The sequence below is a fragment of the Cebus imitator genome, unplaced genomic scaffold, assembly GCF_001604975.1.
Source record: "Cebus imitator isolate Cc_AM_T3 unplaced genomic scaffold, Cebus_imitator-1.0 Scaffold27, whole genome shotgun sequence".
NCBI lineage: Eukaryota > Metazoa > Chordata > Mammalia > Primates > Cebidae > Cebus > Cebus imitator.
In genome coordinates this window covers 7,360,878-7,385,751 of record NW_016107342.1, presented here as the reverse complement: position 1 = coordinate 7,385,751, position 24,874 = coordinate 7,360,878, and the positions used below count along the sequence as shown (strand labels likewise).

The 24,874-nt window shown below is 34.5% G+C and overlaps 1 protein-coding gene and 1 non-coding gene across 3 annotated transcripts in view; one reads left to right on the top strand and one right to left on the bottom strand.

Annotated features, from left to right (window-relative positions):
• Positions 1-24,874, top strand: part of ACVR2A (activin A receptor type 2A) — an 87,300-nt gene that overhangs the window by 58,066 nt on the left and 4,360 nt on the right. Inside the window, exons 5-11 of one of the 2 annotated variants that reach the window (XM_017523153.2) lie at positions 10,079-10,102; positions 13,588-13,731; positions 15,653-15,796; positions 17,021-17,166; positions 18,843-18,957; positions 21,589-21,727; positions 24,461-24,591. In XM_017523153.2, the coding sequence (XP_017378642.1) occupies positions 10,079-10,102; positions 13,588-13,731; positions 15,653-15,796; positions 17,021-17,166; positions 18,843-18,957; positions 21,589-21,727; positions 24,461-24,591 (843 nt within the window). The remainder of the gene's footprint in view (positions 1-10,078; positions 10,103-13,587; positions 13,732-15,652; positions 15,797-17,020; positions 17,167-18,842; positions 18,958-21,588; positions 21,728-24,460; positions 24,592-24,874) is intronic. The other variant, XM_037736600.1, reaches the window with a different exon arrangement.
• Positions 16,013-16,119, bottom strand: LOC119470327. Its single transcript, XR_005199210.1, has one exon. It is a non-coding gene; the product is annotated as a U6 spliceosomal RNA (small nuclear RNA).

Sequence of the window (24,874 nt, the reverse complement as noted above, 5' to 3'; positions counted from 1 at the left end):
ATCTGTGATATGATAGAAACAAGCTGGAAACCACATTTACAAATAAATTTGTTAAGGTTTTTTATAGAAGGAGTTTTAAAATGTAATCTAAAAGATAATACTGATCTGTGTACAGTATTGTTACAAAAATGTGCTTAAAGCTTTTCTTAAAGGGCTTTATATCCTATGTATGAGGTCAAGTCTTTAAGGAATACTAAATAATTGAAGGGTTTGGACTTTTAAAAAGGAAAGATGTTATTATTTTTCATAAATAAGAACCAGGGATTTTTCTGTGAGTATCCATACATCTCTGTAGATTTTAGATATTCATTATGGTTAAAGTTACTGCACACATTTATTTAGTACTTGGATGCTCTGTCATGAGTTTTTTGTGAATTTGTATGAATTTCTGAAAAATAAGGAATGTAAAGATTTTGTGATAGAGTGACCTGGTATGGTCAAGCTTTGCTATGAAAAATACAAGACAGGCCTGACTTCATGCTTTCCTTTATTCATAAACTATCTTGTGGAAAAAGGGCATTGTCATTAGTGTGGAACTTCACTTTTGTCATCTCTTGCAGTCTCTGAAGCATTATGATTTCATGCTTCAAGTCTTCTTTTTGCTGAGAGGTTTTTACAAACTGTTGTTCTGCAAGACCACTTGTCTGCAAGACTGCTTTGTGGCCATCAAGCTACAAAAGGCTTAGCTTTATCTCCTGTTTCAAAATAACGATAATTACATCAAGCATTTATTGAATGTTTTACAGTGTACTAGGGGTCTGTTAAGTTACATTATACATAAAGATATAAATTATATAGGAACATAAAAAGCATAAAATAACTTTTTTTTTTCAATGATTTCCAAGTTGTGGGACTGGTACCATCTTTGGAATTTGTTAAAAAATACAAATTTTGGGACCACACTTTTGAAAATATGGAATGGGGCCTGGGATGTTATGTTTTTAATAAGCTCCCCAGGCAATTCTAGTGACCAGCCAGGTATGGAAAACACTAATTTACTATTATCTCACACAGTTGTTTATGTAGTAAAGTCCTCATTTTATAGATTAAAAAAATCTGACCCAAGGACTCTTTGACACTAAAGCTTTGTTCTTATTGCTTATGCTGTTCTGCTTTTTTCAGAAAGCAAATACCTTTTGTTTTATATAATTCAGTAAACATTTCTGCCATCTCAAAATCATCCTGTAGGCTAATTTATTTTCCTACTTTTGGATATTGAATAGTTTGTGTGACTACTAAAATAAGGAATAATATCATCTTACATTAACATTGTCTCACATAAGACAAAAGAGAAGAAGTCATAGAAAAATAGAAGGATATATTCATGTGTTTTCCATTAAAAATTTCCAAAAATTCTAAAGTACACTTTGGAATATGGTGTGTGAACCCTTTTTAGAATACGGTTTATGAACATATGATTGGGTTGTAGATAAAAATTTCTGTGCTTGAGTGGATACTGCCAATTCCTATTAGTTAAGACATTTTCGAAGGGTAAGCGAAGTAGGTAGGAGAGATATTATATATTTGAAGTCTTAAGGTGACTTCTGTATTTCACCTCATATTCATGTCCCCGTATTTCAACTTTAATTCCACACCAGTTAGGAATAGATCTTACAGTCTTGCCATGGATTTCTGGAGCATCCTTCCTCTGGATTCTTTAAGTGCTTTTAGACAGTGCCATAAAAGTTGTCATTCTTAGGGAGACTTTTCCTCAAAGTTTTGGCTAAAGGTTGGTTTGTGAATGAACCGGTCTGTTGTAAGACGTTGTTCTCATTATTATTAAGCGGGTTCTGGCAGTTAGGTGAGGGATTCTTTATCTCTGAGACATCAAGTTGTTTATAATTTTTCCTCGTTGTGTTAGTATTTTATCCTGAAGAAGTGATGGAGGGGTATAAGTACTTTAAAGTCTGGTCTTTCATTATGGTTCCTAGTAACAAATAAAAATACGAATTCTAGAATAAATTTAGCACAGTTGAAGGCATAGAAAAAAGCAATTTGCTGGTGGTGGTTTTTTTTTTTTTTAATTAAAGCCATTTATAGTGGCTTCATTCACTTACAATTCATAAGTCCTGTATTTCTGTCATTGTTTTATGGTATCACTTTATTCTTATTCATCCTGGATGAAAGCCTTGGAGACAACTATTCTTGGCTCGGTTATTTACCAAGTCCTGTTCATTCACCTTCTCATCCTTATTGATCCTATTATCGTTCAAGAGATTGTTGGTCTTTTGGTTCAGTTTCTTTCTTTTCATCTGTACTATTACCAGAATAGCATTTTACATGTTTGATTATGTTACTTCTGTGCTTAAAATATATGTGGCCTCTCAGTGAGCCACAGCAAAGGATACAAAGTTTGGAGCAGGGCATGTGGTTTTCCATACTCCCTTTGTCTTTTTGTACTTTCATCCCATTACACCCCAAGACATCTGTCATATGCATCTAGCATTGTATTAGTTGTAATCCATCCTTGATAGAGTTGAGAAAATAGTACTTGAGTCATTCTTTCATTTGCTATTTAGATAAATAACTCTTGCTGAGAAGGGCTCATAATGTGTTCCATTCTCCCACTAGATTGTAAGCCTGTTGAAGATGAGGTATGTATTGTAATTACTACTGTGTCTTACACAGTATTTGTATGTAATAATCATTCAGTAAGTGCCGAATTGCTGAATTGAGTTTGTTGCATTTGGAATTATACTGAGATAATCTAGTGTGTCCAGGGATTCCTTTCATAAGCATTCAGGTGCTTTAGGGCTTTGCCTTGAGAGAAATCTTGAGGCCATAATTTTGTGGGGGAGGGGCTGTAAAATAAGTTGAAGTATTTCAGGCTTGTATAAGAGAATGACATTATTCAGTTATTTCTGTAATCACAGACTGAAGCATTGTATTCGTTTTCATTACCCAGGTCACTTCTTTTGCCTGTGCTGAAACTATCTTCCCACATATAGGAAGATGCTTTTATTATGTGCATTGAGTAAACTGAATGCAAACTGGTTTTTCTAGTGACAGTGAGTCATGAATATGAGGGAATTGATGGACTCTATTATTAAGAAGTCTTATTGTGGTTAGAGTTAATGCAGTTTCAGTAAAATGGCACCGCTTTCATAACCATATGTGAGCTTGCTTCCTGCTTATAAGATCTATATTTGTGCTGATAAAATACCACTTGATAAGAAAATAAATTCTAAGGGTTAGAAAGGACCTACCTTTAACAAGCACGAAGTTAGCTTCTTGTTTACTTTTAAAGGCTATATAAGTAGCACTTCAGTATTGCAAATTAATTCTTAAGTAACATCAGCTGTTCAATCCTTACATTATGTTAGTTTGTCTCGACTGTGGGTCTGATAAAGACTAAAGACTTTGGGATACCTAAATTGGACATACAAAATAATCCTTTTGACCTTAGCATTAAAGTAATAATAGGTTGACCTTTCATGTTATGTCAAATTACTATCTACTGAGAAACCAAGCTCTCTGTGAAAATGCTTTGTAGGTGAGTCTATATATTCTGTAAGGGTAGGAAAACATTTTTCAGCCAAGTTAATTTAGGAGAGCATGCAGCTTTCTTATTGGGGGAGGGTGCAGGAGAAATTTACAAAATTTTACTGAGTATTTAATATTTTAATAACAAGTTATACTTAATAAAATATTACATTCATAGAAACATGTCTTGAAATAGGTTGACTACTGATTGGAGTTTATGAACATATCTCTTTCTCTTCTGCTTTTTCTCTCTTCATTTAAAATTCTCTTCTAATTAAAAAGTTAATTATAAATATATGCTTATGGTATCAAGACAAACTGTACAGAAAGAAGTATGAAAAAACAGAAGAATTTTCTCCTCCTCTCTCCCTTTCTCTGTCACTTTCCTGAAATAACCAATTTTAACAGGTTGGTGTATATCCCTTGATACCTTTCTCTAACCTGATTTTTTTGAGTATACATGTTTTCTTTTTTATAAACTATAAACTATTTCACAACTGGCTTCTTTTAATTTAACAGTATATGGAGGACAGCTTTTCAGATTGATATTTTTACTTTCATTTTATTAAATTATATTTATTTTTAAGTGAAATGTAATGGAGTTTTATTGTATGTTTATGAAATACCAAAATCTGATTTTTTGATAAAAATTTTATGTATTTAAGGTGTGTAAAGTGATTGCTTTTAAACATAGAGTTTGTATTAGATTTCTGCTAATAGAGCTCACATCTCACAAATATTTGCAACTGTATTTTTTAAATATGTTTAAAATATGATATAATGCTGTTGTCTTATGCATGAGTATTCGTGTGTGTGTGTGTGTGTGTGTGTGTGTGTGTGTGTGTGTGTGTCTCAGAAATAGTACAGGGCTACTATAGATGTTGTTCTGTGTCCTACCTTGTTGTGTGATTTTTGTATTGGTAATTTAAATTACAACTTACTTTAATATATACTTCTAATTGTGGGGAGAAGTGTCATAAATTATCTAGACATGCAGCGTGACAAAAAAACTACTCCCATCAGGCATATATTATTTATTACACTTAGAAATGTTCAGACGAAGCCAGTTGGAGATTTTCTAAAATTCTGTGTCCAAAAGCAAAAAGGGAGGAAGGGGAGAAGGGACAAAATTTAAAGTTTAAAGCTATTTATCAATAGCTTTAAATAAGGTAAAGTTGCACATTAAAATTAATCCGCCTTATTTCTAAAAGTGACTTCTGTTTAAATTTTGAAATCTTGAATTCAGGTTTTCTTTGGCTCGTACAGGGTCTCATCTGTCAATTTACAAATGGGATTGGTGCATATAAACCAGGTATGGTTTATCCTCCTTCTCTAGCAAGGAAATGGTATTTAGGAGAGAGCGAGTTTGTTTTTTTCCTGTGTTCTTCGTTTCCTGGACCTCATCCTAGACCTGTTCTTTCATTCCTAGTTACTTCACTGCTGTCAGATCTTTTTTATGTTTTTTTTAATTAAGATAATAGAAATGAAAAATGTCCCATTGTTTACTAAAGCTGTTTGTAGCAGATGAGGTAGAAATTGTTGAGGGTTTTTGTTTTTGCTTAACCACTCACCCAATGCTTGATTACCTGTGGTGTGCCAGGCACCATGCTGTGTATATGGTAAAAGTGTCACAAGGACAGTACTTGTTTTCCCTTCTGGGGCCTACAGTTAATTTGAAGGTGAACTAACACAAGGTTGATTGTTTGACTGAAGGGTTAAGGAGTGTAAAAAGTGAGTTTCTTTAACACTTTTAGGCAAAGAGTGGAGGAAGGGAGGAAAAGTATCTGATTCCAGTTGTGTACTGATTGGGAGAAGAGCCACATGTGAGTGTGAGTGGCTAGCTAATGCTGTGTGCTCAATGAGTGTTAGTTATTACTGCTATCAGAGTAACAACTTCAAAATTGTGCGCAAACAGAATCTTTTTTTTTTTTGCAATTATTCTTGATATATGTTAATACTTTCAAATTAGTATAATTAAAGATGTATTTTGAGTACTATATCAGTTACTCTACAGATCACTTTACATATATTAACTCATTGTTAGTACCATGGGGTTTTGTCTTATTTAAGTCCATTTTATTTTAGTTTATTTTTTATTTTGTTTTTAACTTTAAATTCTGGGATACATGTGCAGAACCTGCAGGTTTGTTATGCAGGTATATGTGTGCCATGGTGGTGTGCTGCACCTATCAACCCGTCACCTAGTTTTAAGCCCCACATATATTAGCTGTTTGTCCTGATGCTCCCCCTCCCTTGCTCCCCTGCTCCTTGACAGGCCTCAGTGTATGTTGTTTCCCTCCCTGTGTCCATGTGTTCTCATTGAATGAGAACATGCGGAGTTTGGTTTTCTGTTCCTGTGTTAGTTTGCTTAGTATGGTGGCTTCCAGTTTCATCCATGTTCCCTGCAAAGCACATGATCTTACTCCTTTTTATGGCTGCATAGGTTTCCATGGTATATACGTACCACATTTTCTTTATCTAGCCTATTATTGATGGGCATTTGGGTTGGTTGCATATCTTTGCAATTGTGAATAGTACTGTAGTAAACATACATGTACATGTATCTTTATAATAGAATAATTTATAGTCCTTTGGGTATATACTCAGTAATGGGATTTGTTGGGTCAAATGGTATTTGGGTTCTAGATCCTTGAGGAATCGCCACACTGTCTTCCTCTATGATTGAATTGATCCCACCAACAGTGTAAAGCATTTCTATTCCTCCACAGTCTTTCCAGCATCTGTTGTTTCTTGACTTTTTAATAATCACCACTCCAACTGGTGTGAGATGGTATTTTACTGTGATTTTGAAGTCCTTTTTATAGATGAGAAAATTGAGGCACTGATAGTTGAAGTGATTTGGCTTAGAGTCACCCTAGTGGGTGGCAGAGCCTGGGCGTTTATATCCAAGGATTATTGCCCATTGATTGAATGGCTTATTTCAATAAATAATTAAGTAGAGTCCATTAAAAAACTAAAGTAGAGGTTGGGTGCTGTGGTTCACACCTGTAATTTCAGCACTTTGGGAGGCTGAGGCGGGCAGATCACCTGAGGTCAGGAGCTTGAGACCAGCATGACCAACGTGGGAAAACTTGGCCTCTACTAAAAATAGAAAAATTTGCCAGGCATGGTGGTGTTCACCTGTAATCCCAGCGACTTGGGAGGCTGAGGCAGGAGAATCATTTGAACCTGGACAGCAGAGGTGGCAGTGAGCCGAGACCACACCACTGCACTCCAGCCTGGGTGACAGAGTGAGACTCTGTTTCAAAACCAAAAAAAATACACCAAAGTAGGATAAAGAGATTGAAGTACATAAATTACATTTAAGATCGTTTTCATAGTGACTATATGTGGCCTTGTAGATAAACAACCATTTTACTATCTGACAATTTATTCATGTGTAACATGGTCCTTTTCTGTTTTTTCAGCTTCACTCGCAGAATACAAATATGAAAATAAATCAAAATAAACTTCTGTAGCTAGTCATAAAGCTGATTCTTTTGAGCAGCAACCCCAAAAGGAGAACAGGCATGCCTGCATTTCTTTCAGACCTTCCAGTGCTGGCTACCCTGCGGTGCTAACTACTTCTTAGGCAACATATCCAGAAACTTCGTTTCACCTGCCTTGGCCTTTCTTTGATTTGCTTTCAAGAGGAGTAGGATGAGAGAAACTGTAGGAAGTAGGAGTTATTACAGAGAAATTTTGGTGATCTAATTGGATGGAATCATCGCTGTGTACTTGACATGTCAATATGTTGAGTCTCTTAATGTATGTTTTGCTTTCCGTAATTCACAAATATTGTCCTCGTGTATACTGTATTATTTATAGATACTGTTTTTATTCTGCATGGCAGTATAGTATTTTTAAAATTTAAAATTATAAAATTTCTTAGAATGTAAAATAATTAGTTGATATTAAGAGGAAACAAATTCAGAATTTGTCAGTTTTCACATAGTTTGGGTAGGAGGACCTAAATTATTTTTGGCAGTCCTAAAAAGTTGTTGAGTGAGGTATCTCCACCATCATAAAAAAATCAGTCTCTCTCTCTCTCTAAATATAGTCAGAGATACAGATATTTCTTGGAGTGGTTTGAATAGCAAATAAAAGAAAATGTGTAGTACGTATCATACATATGTTTATGGTACAGGTGTTTATAGTATATAAACAGAAATCCTTATTTTCTAGAAAGATTTTTTTGGAGTATTCCAGATCTACCTATCTGTTTACTAAATATCTCCATTTATATGTCTCCAAGTACTTACCATTCACAAGTAATGATTGTCCCTCACAAACCTGGTTTTCAGTAAATGGAACCACTGTCCATTTGGTTGCATAAGCCAGGAATCTAGGATGTCCCAACTGTTTTTCACCTGAGCTGCTTCCCCCTGGTACTTACTCCATTTCTCAAGGATCTTCTCCACAGGGAAATCTTCTCAGACTTCACCTGTCATTATAAGTCAGGTTTCTCTTTACAGATGTTCAAGGTACTGAATTCCTTTTTATTAGTGTGAATTGTTGATTAGTCTTTCTGTCCTGCACTCTATTGCAAGCCTTATGAGAGCCTCGCTAGTCACTGCCTGGCACTGAGCAGATTTGATTTTCACCTACAATTACAGTATGTAAGATTCAAGCTATATTTTCTGTGTTGTGAATTCAAACAGTTTTGTTTGCTTTTTGCTTAGGTGTATATTTCAGTGCATTTTATTTTACTTTGTTTTTATTTTTGGAGATGAGGTATTGCCCTGTCGCCCAGGCTGGAATGCAATGGCATGATCACAGCCCACTGTAGCCTCAACCTTCCAGGCTCAAGCTGTCTTCCCTCCTCAGACTCCTGAGTAGCTCGGACCAAAGGCATGTGCAACTATGCCCAGCTAATTAAAAAAAAAATTTTTTATAGAGAAGGGGTCTCCCTATGTTGCCCAGGCTGGTCTCGAACACCTGAATTCAAATAATCCTCCTGTCTTGGCCTCCCAAAATGCTGAGATTATAGGTATGAGCTACCACACCTGGCCATTTAAAAAAATTTTGCTTTCCCCTTCTTATTTTGTCATGTAGTTTATACATTGAGGACTGTTGCTGGTGTCTCTTGTTTATTCTAATCCTAATTTATTGAGAAGTGTAATAAACAAATATATATGTGGTTATTTTGTATTGATTCATATACTTCAGTGAATGTATTTTTTTTTGAATCTGTTTTGACCCTTCATATTTTGTTGCATAGTTTATATTTTGAGGCTTGTTCTTGGTGTCAGTTTGGGTTATTTTATAGCTTATCCTAATGTTCATTTCTTGGGAAATGTATTGAGCAGAGACATACTTTTTGGTAAGATGTATGGATAGCACCTACTTGCAAAGTGCTAGTATAGTGGCATCTTTATCTCTGAAAACACCTGTATTTAAACAAGATCTGAGAGATCCTTGAGCCTTTGGAAAACATAGTCTAGTTATTCAGTTGGCATGTATTTCTTTGAAGGGATTAATTTTACTCTGGAGTACTGATAAGATGTTTTGATAGTAGGATTATCTCAGCCTTTTGGATGACTTATAAATAATCTTGTATCATTATCACAGGAATAAAATCTAGAAGGAAGAAAACTAGTTGAGCAACTGGTACAGATAAATGAGGAGTCAGTTCTGTTTTGTCTGCGCTATTGTTCTCTGTAGAAATATTGGAAACTGGGTAACATAACCATCATCCGTTGGAGGAATGCTCAGCCTTCCCTAACATTGGTGATAATGTTTCTCTTAATTTTAAATTTAGATCCTTACTTAGTTTGGGATGACTAGAAAAATGAAAGTCTTGTTCTCTATCACTGTCTAAGTGTCTTCAGAATGTGGGATGTGTGGTTACTTGTTCCCAGGGCCACCATTACTTAACTGCTTCACCTTGATGTGCTGGGCGAGTGGGTTTGATGATAGGCCTCCTCCGTCACTATGCTTTAACTTAATTCTGATGATCTTGTTTTCCTGTCTTACTTTCTTGCCATGGTATATTTATGGTGCACGCACATAGCCACCAGAAACATTTTTCTGTTTCACCATTATGATTCTGTCTTCCATGAAAGGGAAGTGAGGCAGTTCAGGAAGTAGGAAATTCTAGAGATTCTTAAGACAACTGTCAGAAAGTCTGAGAAACTGATTCTAGCTATATATAAATTTGTTAGGGCTGCTAGTTCGTTTTTGTTAAAGGCAATACTGCCCTCTAGTGTCCAGAAGGCGTTTCCAATTTGTAAATTCCTTGTTTGATTTAGACTCTAGAAGCTCTTAGAAAAATAAATAATCATTATTTAAGACTTGATTTAGTTTATTTGCTGGCATGAAATCATTGGATCAGTTAACTTCGGATTGTATTGGAGTCAAGAATTTGTTTACTGCCTATCTCTTATATCTAAGGGGTTCCTTTTGATATTACTTTCCTCTGTCTATAAGGAAAGTGTTCCCTATCTTTAAACAATATAAAATATTGGATCATTGCCAACTTTTAAAATACTAAACCATTATTCTCTTTCCTTCACTTTTGTAACTGATGTGTCATTTTTCATTTCATTCTGGATATGAATCGTAATTTCTTTTGCCTGTGTTTTTTCTTCACAAGCACGCCTTTCATATAATGATAGAGGTAAGACACATTGATGTTTGTTTTATGGTTGTGGAACTTTCTGTGGATGCATACTAAACATCTTGTCCTTAGATTTTTGTTGTTGTTATTGCTTTACTCTGCATCCTCTATAATTTATACATTTATGTCCTAAAGGGTTCCCCCTCACCCAACTTGTATTATTAAAACATAATTGATTTGATTTAGTAGGACTAACAGTATTTATATTTATTTAAGATAGGATGTGGAGAAAACTATTTTACTTGATTAGAAGTTAACACTTTAATGGCTCCATTAGCCTCAGAAACCTTGTATTGGTTAATTTTTATAGTATGTCATTAGCTTAAGTGTCAGCATGTGTTCATTTTTAACAGGGGCTGACTTTCTAACCCAGCCCATTGTATTTAAATGTGAAATTGATATTTTTAGATAGTCTCATTTTTGGCATCTTTAGCAAATGAATTAGCTACAGGAGTATAACTTTTGATGATATTTTGCTATCTAATTTTCCCTTCAAATGGAGAAATCAGAATAAAGAAAATGATCACAGATGACTTTGTAGCTCCCCACCTCTAATAATTTATTTTACTGTTGGTTATAGTAATGATATTAGATGGTGGTTTGGGGGCAAGGGATTACTTTTTACAGGTTATCATTTCAGTATGTCTTCTCAACATGATGTCTTCTGATACCGTAATTTTCACATAGAAATGAGTAAAGAAGAAATGTAATCAGAACCATGTTCTAATGCACATCTTTTTAGTTCTACCAGATAGCATGGATGTTGTAAGAGAACTGGAAATTTAGGGAAAATTTTTAGGAATTTTGAAATTTTTATAGTTGCCTCTGCCCCCCTCCCATCCATTGGTTTCTTTAGTAGCCAGGTAAAGTCATATTTTATGGATGACATCAGAAATTGCTTGTCATTTATGTCTACATTTGTCTTCCCAGGGGCTCATATAAATTTTTATTTTTAGAATCAGGTATTGATTTTTTTGTGGATAAATTACTATAATGATGCCAATTAATTAAAAATCATTTCTAATATTCTTAGATTATAGGATGAATAAAACTTAGAGATGAATTTAAAGTTTCATTCTAGTAATTTTTTATTTAAAAAGAATTAGAGATTTTACAACCTGTGCTACAGTTACTCATTTTTTAACCCAATCCTTTGAGTATTAAAAAATATTATTTAAAATTACATTGAAAAGCTCATATCATTGCCAAAGGTTTTGACATTCTACAGGAAGACCTTGTAGACCTTTTTCTCACCCTTTCAAAATTGGCCTGTATTCTTTTTACTTGAAGCTTTTACCTTTTAAATAATTTTGACAACAATATTTTTTCTGGCTGTTACTATACAATATTGAATACATTACAATAGGAGGGTAACTAAGGTTTCTTTCTGATGTAATGGTATCTTAGAAACTTGTTAAACAGAGCCTTGGGAATGTAGGGGAACTTGAAGTGTATACATTTGGAAAACATTTAATAAACTTTTTTTTTAATAATCTATGTCTTATTTTATAAATTTAATCATATTCATGTTGTTGGTATCCTTTAGAACAGAGAATGGGTAATGTGTATATTAACTAGAGAGATATTAGCAGTCAATGCACATAAAAGTTATTAAAAATCTTAATATTGTAATTTAGAGTTGTATTCCCTCTACCTAGTTATTTTGCCTCTTCAGCTTTTAGCCACTTTCTGCATACTGTAGTTTTTGGCATCCCCTCTGCTTTGAAACATACCTCTCTACCTTTCTAACATTTTCTATTTAGTTTAAATATGTCTTTATGCAGTTACACAATAACTCTTTGCCCTTGAGGACTGAATGGTTTCTTTTCCTCTCGAAGAGTAGTTTGCAAGCTTTTTTCTCCTGTCTCCATTCTCATAAGTAGCCTGCTTCGATCAGTAGAATCTCTCAGATAGAGATGATCACTTGAAGAATGAGGGAAGGAAGGCATACTTTTAATAAAAACTCTCTAGATGTTCTTGGGTCCCCTCCACTGAGAATCACACTTGAGAGCCCATCCTTCCTGTAAGATTTGTATGTGATCTCCTTGACCCGTCACTCTGCTAAACAGAAAGACTCTGGCTTTACCAACCTTTCATGTTTTGAATGTGGGATGGACAAGCAACTTTGTAGACAAAAAAATGTCTGAGTTTGAAATGAGTCACAAGAAGTCTTCTGTTTTATCTTGCTGTTTAAATAGGAATTCTAAAGTCATTTTATAAAGATGGTCTTATTTAGAAGAAGAAATTCCATGTTTTTTCTATATAACACCTTGCAATGTTTCTGTTGCTGAGGTTCTTTCTAATATATAGTAAACTTTAAAAACTCCTGAGTGGCACCAGTGAGCTGAGTGATGCCTAAAGAAGGCACTACTGTCTTTGAGGCATTAGAAGAGGTTAAAAGAAAGGCAGGGAGAGATGCATTGATCTGGGATGACATACCATTTCCAAGTGTCTGAGGTGCCACCCAGTGTCATCATATCAGTTGCTTTTGCCACAGAAATTTTAGTTCCTCCTCAGAATACTCATTATGCAGCCCTCCAAACCATTCTGTTGCTTTTCTCTGGAAGTTTTTCAGAAGGCTTCCTGCATCTTTCTTTAGTTGCAGATAGGGAACTGAGAGAATGCTTTCAATGAAGGGTTGCATTCTGCTTTGATAGGGAGGCTTCCCTTGTGATTTGTAGATGCTGTATTCCTATTTATATATTATGTTTGCTCTTTTTTTAAAAAAACTATAGCAGCGCACTTTTCTTTTGTTTACCATATTCTGTTATCTGCTATGATGACCACTTCTTTTCTGGATTTTTTATTTGTACTTCTTTGCCAGTCAGTCAATTCCAGAATACAAATAATTTTTTATCTCAGATCAAAGGGATGAATTGTTAATATGTTGAAAATTAGAATGAACCAAACAGTTTGGTTAAAGAAATATTAACTGACATATTTCTGGTATGTGCTTTATATTTGATATACCTATCTGCAATGTGTTTAAGAATGACTGCGGGTGTCTCTGAGATTAATGAAGAAAAATTTTAAACAGTCACTGGAAATAGTAGTAGATGTTAAGGAGCGATTTTGACTGATATATAGCCATAATTTGCTGTTTCTGGCACTTTTCAAATCCTCTTCTAAGGAAGTACAAACTGGATGAAACAAATGAAATATTTTTAGTATTCATAGTTCACAGAAAATCTTAGTGGGGAAAATTAGTGAGACTGGATCAGGAATATTTTAGATCTTTTCTCTTGCACTACATATATAGCAATAATGCTGAATGTTATTATGAAAACTCTTAATTCAGGTTGCCTGCCTTGTGATCACTATAGATAATTGGTAATCTAATTATGGCAAAATTGAAATGAATGTCATCCATATGTGTTTACTGTTTCTGTCAGTTGACTTTTCAGTATACTCACTTTTTTTCTCATTTTCAGAGTTGATATGTATCATGTTCTACCTATTTATAGTATATTGTCATTTATCTGTAGGACCCAGGACCACCCCCACCTTCTCCATTACTAGGTTTGAAGCCACTGCAGTTATTAGAAGTGAAAGCAAGGGGAAGATTTGGTTGTGTCTGGAAAGCTCAGTTGCTCAATGAATATGTGGCTGTCAAAATATTTCCAATACAGGTATGTTTATTGCAGTTTTGTCATCTTACATATATGCTTTATGGCTAGGTCATCATAACTCAGAAATAGTCTCAAAACAGAAGCCATATGTTCCAAGGTGGTTCCTTGTGATACTGGGAAAGCAGTTAGCTCTTTTAATGGCTGCCTTTGCATCTGAGAAATGGAATTGTTAGTATCACCATCATTATGTTTGTCTGGAGTGGTGGAATTAAAATAAATGAATGCATAGGAGATCTTTTGCCAATAAAAATTCTATAGAAATGTTAATAAAGATTCCAATAAAGAAGTCTAATTGAGTGGTTAAATTTTGATATCACCTTACATTGTCAGAAAAAGCAAACAGAGAAACAAAAGAGTGGTATGCTTTGTTTTAGAATTGCTATTTGGAGGTATATTACTAGACTTGATTTATTTTCATTCTACTTTGAGTGTTTAGTTTAGTTTTTTGATGCCTTTTCAGAGACAATCAAGACTTCAAATAATTGGTTTACTGTTGAATTGTTTTTCTTTTAAAGGTTGGCTGGACTTCTCATAAAACTCTGATCTGATGCACCTCTGAGCTGTTGTTTTGTTTTGTTCCATTGGTGGTATAGATTTATGATGATTCCGTCTTCGCTGCCTCTTGCTTGTATACCCTGGCAGCTCATGATATCCTTGGTACTGACATCTTGGCTGAATTTGGTGATACAGGCGCTACCACTACACTTAGAGAGTGGATCTTTCTTTTTCCAAAGTTGTCATATGAGCAATTTCTTTGTCTTAATATACCTAGATTTTAATCTTCTTACCTCCTTTAATGCCTGTCCAGTCTATGAGCTGTATTACATAGAGTTTATGAACTGTATTACATTTTTTTTGTAGCTGTAAACCAAAGCTTAGTTTTCAGAGAAAAAGTGTATTCTGTTGTGCCAAGATTCATAAATAAGGGAAGAAATTATTTCCATGTGCAAGAAAGCATAAAGATCAGAGAAAAACATTTGGATGATATTAACTTAGCCCAACAACAGTAGCTGACATTTTAGTGATTGCTTTTATTGGATGAGGTAGTGGTGCTTTACATACATGAGTCCTCACTAATATGTGTATGTATATTACTGACATGTACATAAAATGCAGCATATGCTACAACAGTCCTATAAGACAGGCACTGCAATGCCTGTTCTACTTAATGAGGACACTAAAGGATTATGTAACTTGCCTAAGGTTAGTGGGAGAGCCAGGATTTAAGTTTCGACGGTTTGGATTCAGAGGATTTCTATGAGTTTCTAACCATTATGCCACAGTGTCCCTCACTATCATTGTCTTTGTGTAGTAAAAAGAAACTAATCTTTTATAAGTAGGTATTTAGTAGGCATAGATTGCTTACAGGCACAAATGAACATATGGTGTCTTAAATTATTGCATTGCAAATCTGTGCCACTTGCTTTCTCATTGACTTTGCAGGGTATGCTAAACATTTTTTAAAGGATGCTTGATATTATGTTAGTCTTTGAAAAAAAAGAAATTTTCTGTTTTGCGGAAGTCATTCTACCAGTATTTCATCTTTTGGGGAGATTATTCTGAATAGCACCACAAGTAACTTCACAACATGATGAAATTAAAATGTAATATTTGGCAATAACTTATAAGCAAATGTGTTGCCATTGTAAGATACAGAATGTAGCATTTCGGATCAACTTCTATGCTTGTAAACTAGAAACACAGAAAATTATGTTTTGAGGGAATGGACAGGGCAGGTCTATAGTATGAATTCATTATCCTATCGTCAGAGCTTTTTCTTATTACACAACAGAACAATTTTTTTTTTTCATACTTTTTGTTTTGTTTTGTTTTACTTTGGAACTTATTTGAGTAATCTCTTAGACATGGTTTATTTAGCTATATTGTTTGTGTTCTTATTATTGTTTCCTTTTGACTCTAGGACAAACAGTCATGGCAAAATGAATATGAAGTCTACAGTTTGCCTGGAATGAAGCATGAGAACATATTGCAGTTCATTGGTGCAGAAAAACGAGGCACCAGTGTTGATGTGGATCTTTGGCTAATCACAGCATTTCATGAAAAGGTAAAACTATTTAACATTTTACTTTAGTAAATCCTGGGTTGCCCTGCCTAGCTAATGTTGGCTATAAGTCCCTTAAAGTTATTTTTCTAGACATGTTATAGTTGATTAATATTTAACCTGAAAATAAAATAATTCTTGAATAAAAGTCTGTTTTAAAAGGTAGTTCATTTTAATAAAAGAGTGAAGATAGCAACTTTTAAAAAAATTTTTATTTTAAAAAATATGGACCGCTTCACGAATTTGTGTGTCATCGTTGCGCAGGGGCCATGCTAATCTTCTCTGTATCATTCCAATTTTAGTATATGTGCTGCCGAAGCGAGCATGATAGCAACTTTTTAACTAACACACTACTCATATAAACCACCCTTTTGTCCCTTATTTCTTGTGCTGTAATTACTCTTACAAACATTTATGTTAGTATAGATAATGCTTAGTAATTTTCTTTCTTTTTTATTTTTTCATGTAAACTGCTTTAATCTGAAAAGATAATTTTCATTTACCATTTACAATTCGTTTTGATTACTTGAACCATTTTTTTTTTTTTTTTTCAGTTTTAATCAGTCTTGCTTAGGGACAAAACCAGAGTCAGGAAATTTATCTGATCCTTGAACTGTCACTAACTTGCAGGGTAATTAGCACCAAAACATAATTGCTAGTTTTCCTCAATTTTTCTACTTTCAGAGCTAGTGTGAAAGTACCATTAGTGAAGTAGGAAATTATGTTTTTGGTAATTGGTTTCATCATTGTGAAATATAAATGGCTTTTTTACTTCACTTAATTCTTGACCTAAAGGACGACGGTAATCTCTAGAGGAATATTCTATATATTAGTTGTTGTTTTTATGTTGTAATTTTGTGTTCTCCTAGTCCCATGATGTAACATCTCTGTAGTCAGGATATTTCAACTTTTAAAATATTTTCTAGAACTTTAAATTTTTCTGCTAGTCTTTAAAAAAAAAAAACTTGTCTTATAGATTGGTGGAAATTGACTGTTCTTGTAACAAAGTTTTAAGGCTCAGTGGTACTTCTTTCTGGTCAAATGTTTATTAATGTGAAATGAAAGGAACTTTGAACCATTCCAGAAAGATTGTTTCTTGGATATAATTTTCCCTGAAAGGAAAGATACACTGCCTTCCATAACCTCTTATAGGTAGAAAGAAACGTCTCCTTATACATACAGCCTTTGTTGAGAACATAAGTTTCTTTTTTTCCCTCTTTTCTTTAGGGTTCATTGTCAGACTTTCTTAAGGCTAATGTGGTCTCTTGGAATGAACTGTGTCATATTGCAGAAACCATGGCTAGAGGATTGGCATATTTACATGAGGATATACCTGGCCTAAAAGATGGCCACAAACCTGCCATATCTCACAGGTAGACAAATGTTGTTTTCCCAGATAATTGAGTATATATTTACTAAACTTTTAAGCCCCTGGGTAAATTTTAATTTTCTCCTTGTTATGCAGTCATGCTTTAGAAGACAGTTGATTTTCATTTCTTTTTTGAAATTTGCCTTGAGATTGGCCAGGAAGTATTTTTTATAATGTGTATGTTAACATCATTGGTAAAGTTTGATGATCTACCTCATCTCATTTCTGAAAGCATGGTTGAAAATAAATTGTATTTCCTCTATCTTATAAATTATATTATCTCTACAAGGAAAAAGACATTTGTTTTAACTCAAAACATGATTTACTAGGGATTGTTATACAAGGGCATGTAATGAAGGAGAGACTTTGAATGTCTTCCTTGCTTGTTTTTTGAATCACCTTATTATCTTTAGTCAAGGTAGAGGGAGGCATCACTTAAACAATTGTCCAGTGAAGAAATAGTACTTAGACCCAACAGTTTTCATGCCTGTAAAAGGAAAAATGATTGTTTTTTAAACATGGAATTCAATATTCCATGTATTTAATTTCCTTGAACATGGGATTCAATTTGTCATCTTGTTTTCAATTTAAAGATGGTTGTTTTAAAAGTAGGCATTAACTGACTCCCGGAACAGATACTTAAAGTTGAGTGCTACCAGGTGATGTCTTAGGTTGCTGGGGGGCATTATTCTAAGTCAGCCTCTAATTTAGGTTCTGATTTCGCAAACTTTAAATGACGTCTACCTCAGAAATAACTCTTCTTTCTTTTCACTCTCTTACATGCAGCCTAATGGCGGCTTCTTGGATTCTCCCTTGCCCTACCTGGCCACACAGGGAATTAATTCTTAAGAACTCCCAAAGTTATTAGGAAAAGGGCCTGAAAGTCTTTTGAAGCCAAGACCGATTGGCTTTTATAGCATTTGAGAGTGTCTCCTTGTGCTTTCAATATCCCATTCGTGGTTTATGGATCTGTACATAAATTTAACCACTAGTCATAGCGTAGTCACTCATGTATTTAACTAGGGTATAGTAGTCTCTAGGATAAGCCAGTTGAGACAGGTGTGTAGAATAGGACGTGTTACTGCCTTAGTACTGTTACCCCTTTCAGAACACCAGGATCTAGCTAGAGCAGTGTCTGTGTATGGTAAAAAGATTGTATCTGTTATGCATTCCATAAGATAGTTTTCTACAGCCAGGTGGAAGAATATAAGAACCACTATAATAAGGGAATATTCTAAAATGTACGTCTATGCCAAAAAGCAGAAGGCCCCAATTCAGCTATTTTTAAAAAATTCCTTCATTTTGGTTTTTAAATTTCAGTTTCTATGGGAGTTTGCAAGTAAGAACTCTGAAATATTATCTTAAAAAACAGTAGTTTTATGATTGATAGGTGGGAGACATAGATAACATATCTTTTTGGCAAGGCAGATTTTTATATAACTGCCTTATGGGTAGGGTTCCTTCTTATTGTCCGTATTGTGAATAGGAGTTTATCACTGTACTCTTGTGTTTAAAGGTACATGGGGGCTCTGAGGTTTTTCTCTCCCCCTTTCTCTGCATTTCATAGTTTTAATAAACTTTTTTCATAGTATATATATTCCCCCCCTTTTCCACTTTCAATAAAAAATTTAAAAAGATAACTTGTTTAAACTTAATTTGAATACTCTTTTTATTTGCAAGGGACATCAAAAGTAAAAATGTGCTGTTGAAAAACAACCTGACAGCTTGCATTGCTGACTTTGGGTTGGCCTTAAAATTTGAGGCTGGCAAGTCTGCAGGTGATACCCATGGACAGGTAAGGATGATGATTATGAAATGTAAGAAAAAATAAACTTGTTCCATATTTTTTTAGAATGACATGTCAGAACTGAATTAGTCTAAAATTGTTGTGGTGTTTAAATCAGCATCTAATAGAGTTATATCTTTAAGTTTCTGAGGAAGAAATTTTCATATGGTGGTAGAGGATTCAGGTGGTTTAGATCAAGCACTTCATAAAATAATCCTTAGACATATGTCATAGGATTCTTTTTGAAAAATTGATCAAAGAATAATCCAGCACCTTTTAATAGACCTGATTCTTAGGGAGTTCTTCATATTATCTCAGTAGTTTTAGTCTGTCAATTTTTTCACCAGCTTAAGAAGAGCAGAAGGATAATTAGTCACTATCCTTACTACAGTGTGTTAAGATTCCCTGTCCATTTTCCCATGCAATAATAGTTTCTTGCTTCTTGTTGTTTATTGCTTCATTAACTCTTTAATCAGCTTGATGGCTTTTCTCCAGATTCTCTCCAGAGTTCAGAACCATTGTAAACCCCTGAATTAGGTGTGTAACTCTTCACACCTCTGTGCACTTCTGTGTGCACAGAGATCTTAGTAATGGGAACATTTATGAAGGCCAAAAGGGAAAAGAACATTATCCGTACATTTTATTTTCAGAAACTTTGAGGTTGGAACAAGATCAACTTTTATTTATTTTTATTTATTAATTTATTTTTGAGGCTGTGTCTTGCTCTGTCACTCAAGCTGGAGTACAGTGGCATGATGTTGGCTCACTGTAACCTCCGCCTCCCAATTTCAAGTGATTCTCCTGCCTCAGCTTCCCGAGTAGCTGGGATTACGGGAATGCACCACCATGCCTAGCTAATGTTTGTATTTTTAGTGGAGATGGGGTTTCACTGAGTTGGTCAGGCTTGTATCAAACTCCTGACTTCAGGTGATCCACTCACCTTGGCCTCCCAAAGTGCTGGGATTATAGGCGTGAGCCACCACTCCTGGCCAAGATCACCTTTTAATCAGGGAAACCAGTTCAACCTAAAAGATGACATTTTCTACAAAGCTAAATGATTCAGACCTTTGGCATTATCATTTCTTCATCTTTCATGTCATGTAAATTTTTTGGCCAACTAATTATTAGCTTTCGTTTCCTCAGCATATCCTATTAGTTCTTGAGGACATGGTTTTAAACAATCATGGCACAACAAATTTTGGCAATATTGACTAATGGTTTAAGAATTTAGTTTGAGGTAATGGTCAGTAGTCATATAGCTCTAGAAAAGTCGACTGCAAATGTATATGGGAATGGAGGCAGTTTTGTGGAGAATACTCCCAAGATTGTGTAGGAAGCCTGAGGACAAATTTCTAAGCTAATTGAATGATTGACTATCATAAGACTAAATTCTGGGAACGTGTTCTTAATTTGGTACCTCATAAGCCCTCCCTCCCCTATTTTTTGAGAAAAAAATTTGACTCATTCATGTCATATTTTAACTCCTTCACAATTGGGTTCTATGATGAGTTAAAAATTAACTGCTTATGGCAAATGACTCATTGACTTTACATTTCATGGACCAGAAAATTTCAAAACGATTTGGAGGGACTTGCATATTATTGCACATTTTATATAGTACAAAGAACGCATATAAGAGGCGACATTTTATGTCAACATGGTAGATAAACCAATAATCTTACAATAAAAAAGGTAAGTACTTTGGATGGCATAGATTTATCTTTAAGAGAAAAGTAGGCTTTAGGGAAACACTCACTGACAGTACAATTAAAATATTCAGAGTAGTAAATTTTTAAAAAGTAGAGCTGCTTTTTCCCTATAATGTATTCTCCTTGAACTTTAGTCTTAGTGATCTGTCTTTATTCTTAAAAAAATCTCTGTTGCATGTATATTTGCATAAATTGCCCAACTTTTAGTCTAGAGTAGAGATTACAGCCACCTAAGGATGGAGCTTTATGGGCGTACCGATATCTAGACTACCTCTCTAGTCCTAATACATCACAAGTGTGTTGTGATGTACCCAGCTATCTCACAAATATTTTTAAGCATTTATATATGAATGTTGTCAAGCACCAACCAAAGCTAGCTGTACTAGCTTAGTAACCATAGTTACAGTACTAAGAAATGCCAAATTGTTGGGGACAGATATAAATAAAGGACTCCAAGACAGAAGAATTCATGAATAAACAAATACATAGATTTTGTACAAATAGAACTTTTTAACATCAATGTGCCCTTTACTTGGCTAATTATTTTTACAACATTTTATTAGTTTTTTTTAAACACAGAGAAAAGACCTCAAAAAAAGTTTTTTGTTTGTTTTTAAATCCACATTTCAAACAGTATGCAAAGGTGCAATTGAAAAGTATGCAGCGGCCTTCTCCCAGCTAACAGTCAGTTCAGTTTTTTGAAATTGCATCTAGAAAGGGGAACAAAAAAAACTTCCAAGTCTGTACTAGCATAATGTCTGTTGATATATTTTTTAAGTGTAAGCGGAAAGGATCTTACTATTTATATACTATAGTCTGGTATACTTACCCTGGTAATAGACCATATTTGGTTTTGATTCTTAAAAAATCATACAGTGTTAGTTCATAAAGTTAATGAATGAGTACTCTTTGCTTTTAACATCTTTTTCAGGTTGGTACCCGAAGGTATATGGCTCCAGAGGTATTAGAGGGTGCTATAAACTTCCAAAGGGATGCATTTTTGAGGATAGATATGTACGCCATGGGATTAGTCCTGTGGGAACTGGCTTCTCGCTGTACTGCTGCAGATGGTAAGGGAAAAAATAATTTTAAAAAAGATATATATGCCTACCACACATGTATGAAAAGGGATGGTACGTTCAAAGGTAATATTTTAAAGTACAGTTTTTTGTTGTTTTGTTTTTTTAAATAGATTCCAAGAGGTGGTAGAGAATTCAGGTGGTAGGGGTATTGACCCTTTACCATTACTAGCTATGTTGCTGGACGCTTCACATACCTTGAGATTATTTCCTAAAACAGCTTCGGAGGTAGATATTACACTTTACAGATGAGGAAACTGAGATGCAGAAAAATTAAGTAGTTTGACTACTTTAGCCTCAAGCTGGTGAATGGTGAAGCCTAGATTTGGAACTCTGATCCATACATAGGGAGAGGTCTGCTTTGGTAAGGTCGACTTCAGTAACAACACAGAACTGTTTAACCTGCCCCCCAGGTTAAAGGGTTTCTATTCTGTTTTCTTGTTATTGAAGTCCAAGTCTTACACATGTTTGCTTTTATTTATTTATTTATTTTTCTTGTAAAAAAAAGAAAAAAAATCTTGTCGACTGTTACTCCCAAACAGATGTAAATCACCTTGATCTGTTTTTTAAATTTTAATTTATAGTTGCCTAAAAACTTCCCTTGATTGTCAAAGACCATAGAAGAAATTGTGAATATTTTATAAGTTATATAACCAATGTAACCTGTGTTACTAAGAATATTTTATTTTCTGAGTACTGTAATAGGCTCTCATTGTAGGACAGACTGCCACTTGACTATAAAATTCAATATGGGGCACTATACTTTTCAAGGGAATTTAATAGAGTGCTCAGAAGTGGGCACTCTATAGGGATTCTTCTAGGATTGAGGAATTGGCTTGGGAGTCAATCGCAAACCTAAGAAAGGTTGAAGCAATTTGGGAATAATTTTAGAACTCTTTAAGAAGAAGAATAAGAATTCAGAGTATTTTCACTCAAAGTGGATGAAGAATTACCTTTATTATGTGTATTTATGGAAGAAGTAGGTTAGATGGCAGATGTCATAGGAAAATACATTTTATAAGAACTTTATTAATATGAACTCTCCATAGCAAATCATTGGATTAGGTAATTTAATTAGACATAAGACCCTGTTCTCAAGTAATACACACTTTAGTTACGGCAATAAAGTATATCCTGGACAATTAACTCTGGAGTAAGTCAAGTGTGCATTGTTTAGCCCACTGCTCAGTACACAGGTATTTAGTAAATGTTTTTGGATGAGTGCAGTACTTAAGAAATATATGTGTTTTAGGAATATAGAGGAGAAATTGCTTTGTTTTTGGGGAAAAGGAGTTATCAGAGATGTTCTTTTGGAAAAAGAAAAGGCTAGATACTTTTCTTATATGCCTTGTATATACCATGAAATAATTTCAGTTAGGCATTTCTGACTCTTAAGTCAGAACCCAGCTCTTATGTCAGAATCCAACTCTTAAGTCAGAAATTGGGGTAGAGAGGACAGTATGAGCATTGATTGCTAAAGTAGGTTCTTTCAAATTTGTTGATGGCTACTTATTTGTTAAGTGAAGTTATTCTAAAACTTTAATGTGCATACCAGATTCTTAGGAATCTTGTTAAAATTTACATTCTGACTCATTAAGTCTGGGTTGAAACCTTTGATTCTATATTGCTTAAAAGCTAAGCTACCAGTTGATGGCAATGTTGCTGGCCTGTAGACCACATAAGTGTTAAATAGGCACCTTAGAATGTCAGTACTCTGTCATTGGAAGTGCTCAAGCAGAGACCAACTGTCCAGCCATAAAGAATTCTTATATTTGAAGAAGGTTAAGTTAGATGACCCCTTCATGATTCATCATATTCTATCCAGGAGTATTTAGTGCATTTCAAGAGCTTCACAAGGTTTGTGTTTATGTACACATACATCTAGTCACTGATATTGTTCAGTGGTGACCTGTGTCTATATGTCTTTGTGCAAATTATGTAACTTTCCAGAGCTTATCTGTAAATAGAGGTAGTGCCATCTTAACCCTGTGAAGTAAGTAAGTAATGTAAAGTTCCTAATCAGGATAGGTGCTCACTGGATATTAGTTATTAACTCGTAAATATATTTTTCTATTTATCTGAGTAGGCCTAAGAAGAAAGGAATTATTTATGTTGTTTAATAAATCTTGTCTGTGTTTTGTTGGGACCCCTAGTTGAATAGCCTGTTTGTGATTTTCTAAAAAATAAACATGTACTTTTTAGCAGCTGTTGTGGGGGGAGTATAGAGAAGAGGTGTGACTCTGAGGTGCATAATTCCTCATGTGGGGCATGGAGAGGGTTTGGATATGTCCTAGAATAAACATGGATATAATAGATTGAACCCAGAGCCTCCAGAGTTGGAAGCACCACTGTTAACATTCTGATCTGAATTGTAAGGATTGGGTACCTTAAAGGGATATTACATAACTTTGATTTACAAATACTGATTGTTCCTTATGTCCTATCTGCAGATGGAAGTAGGCATTCTTTATACCTGGATAAGAAGGCCCCTTATGCAGTCTTTAAGGGAGTTAGTTACATGTCAAATTATAGACCTTTTCATTTCCCATACATTAGTTTGGTCACACTATGGTATAAGTACAGTTGAGAGTCTGTTTCTCCTCTCTCCTCATAGCATGTAAACGATTGGGAAAAGGTGACAGTATATTTTAGAAAGTTTGTACCAGTTTGAAAGTCAGGAAGATTTTAATGAAAATGATTTATTTTTCTTTTCTTACATTTCAGGACCTGTAGATGAATACATGTTGCCATTTGAGGAGGAAATTGGCCAGCATCCATCTCTTGAAGACATGCAGGAAGTTGTTGTGCATAAAAAAAAGAGGCCTGTTTTAAGAGATTATTGGCAGAAACATGCTGTAAGTTATCCAGTTAGCTTTTCATTTAAAATTCCAATGAAACACTTTTCAGAGGAATTATTTATCTTTGCACATTTCTCTTTCTTCTGCAAGTATTTTCTGGGAGGTGATCTTCACACAGGATATTCTAGAATTCTAGAGGCAGTGATTGTAAAGTTATAGAGCTTTAGAGGGCTTTTGTCTCAATGGTCCTGTGCAGAAGAGTGTGTCATTTATTTAGAAAGTTTCCCAGGTAAGAAAAGGCATGCCTGACTCAGAACCGTGGTTAGGTGGGTAACTTTGC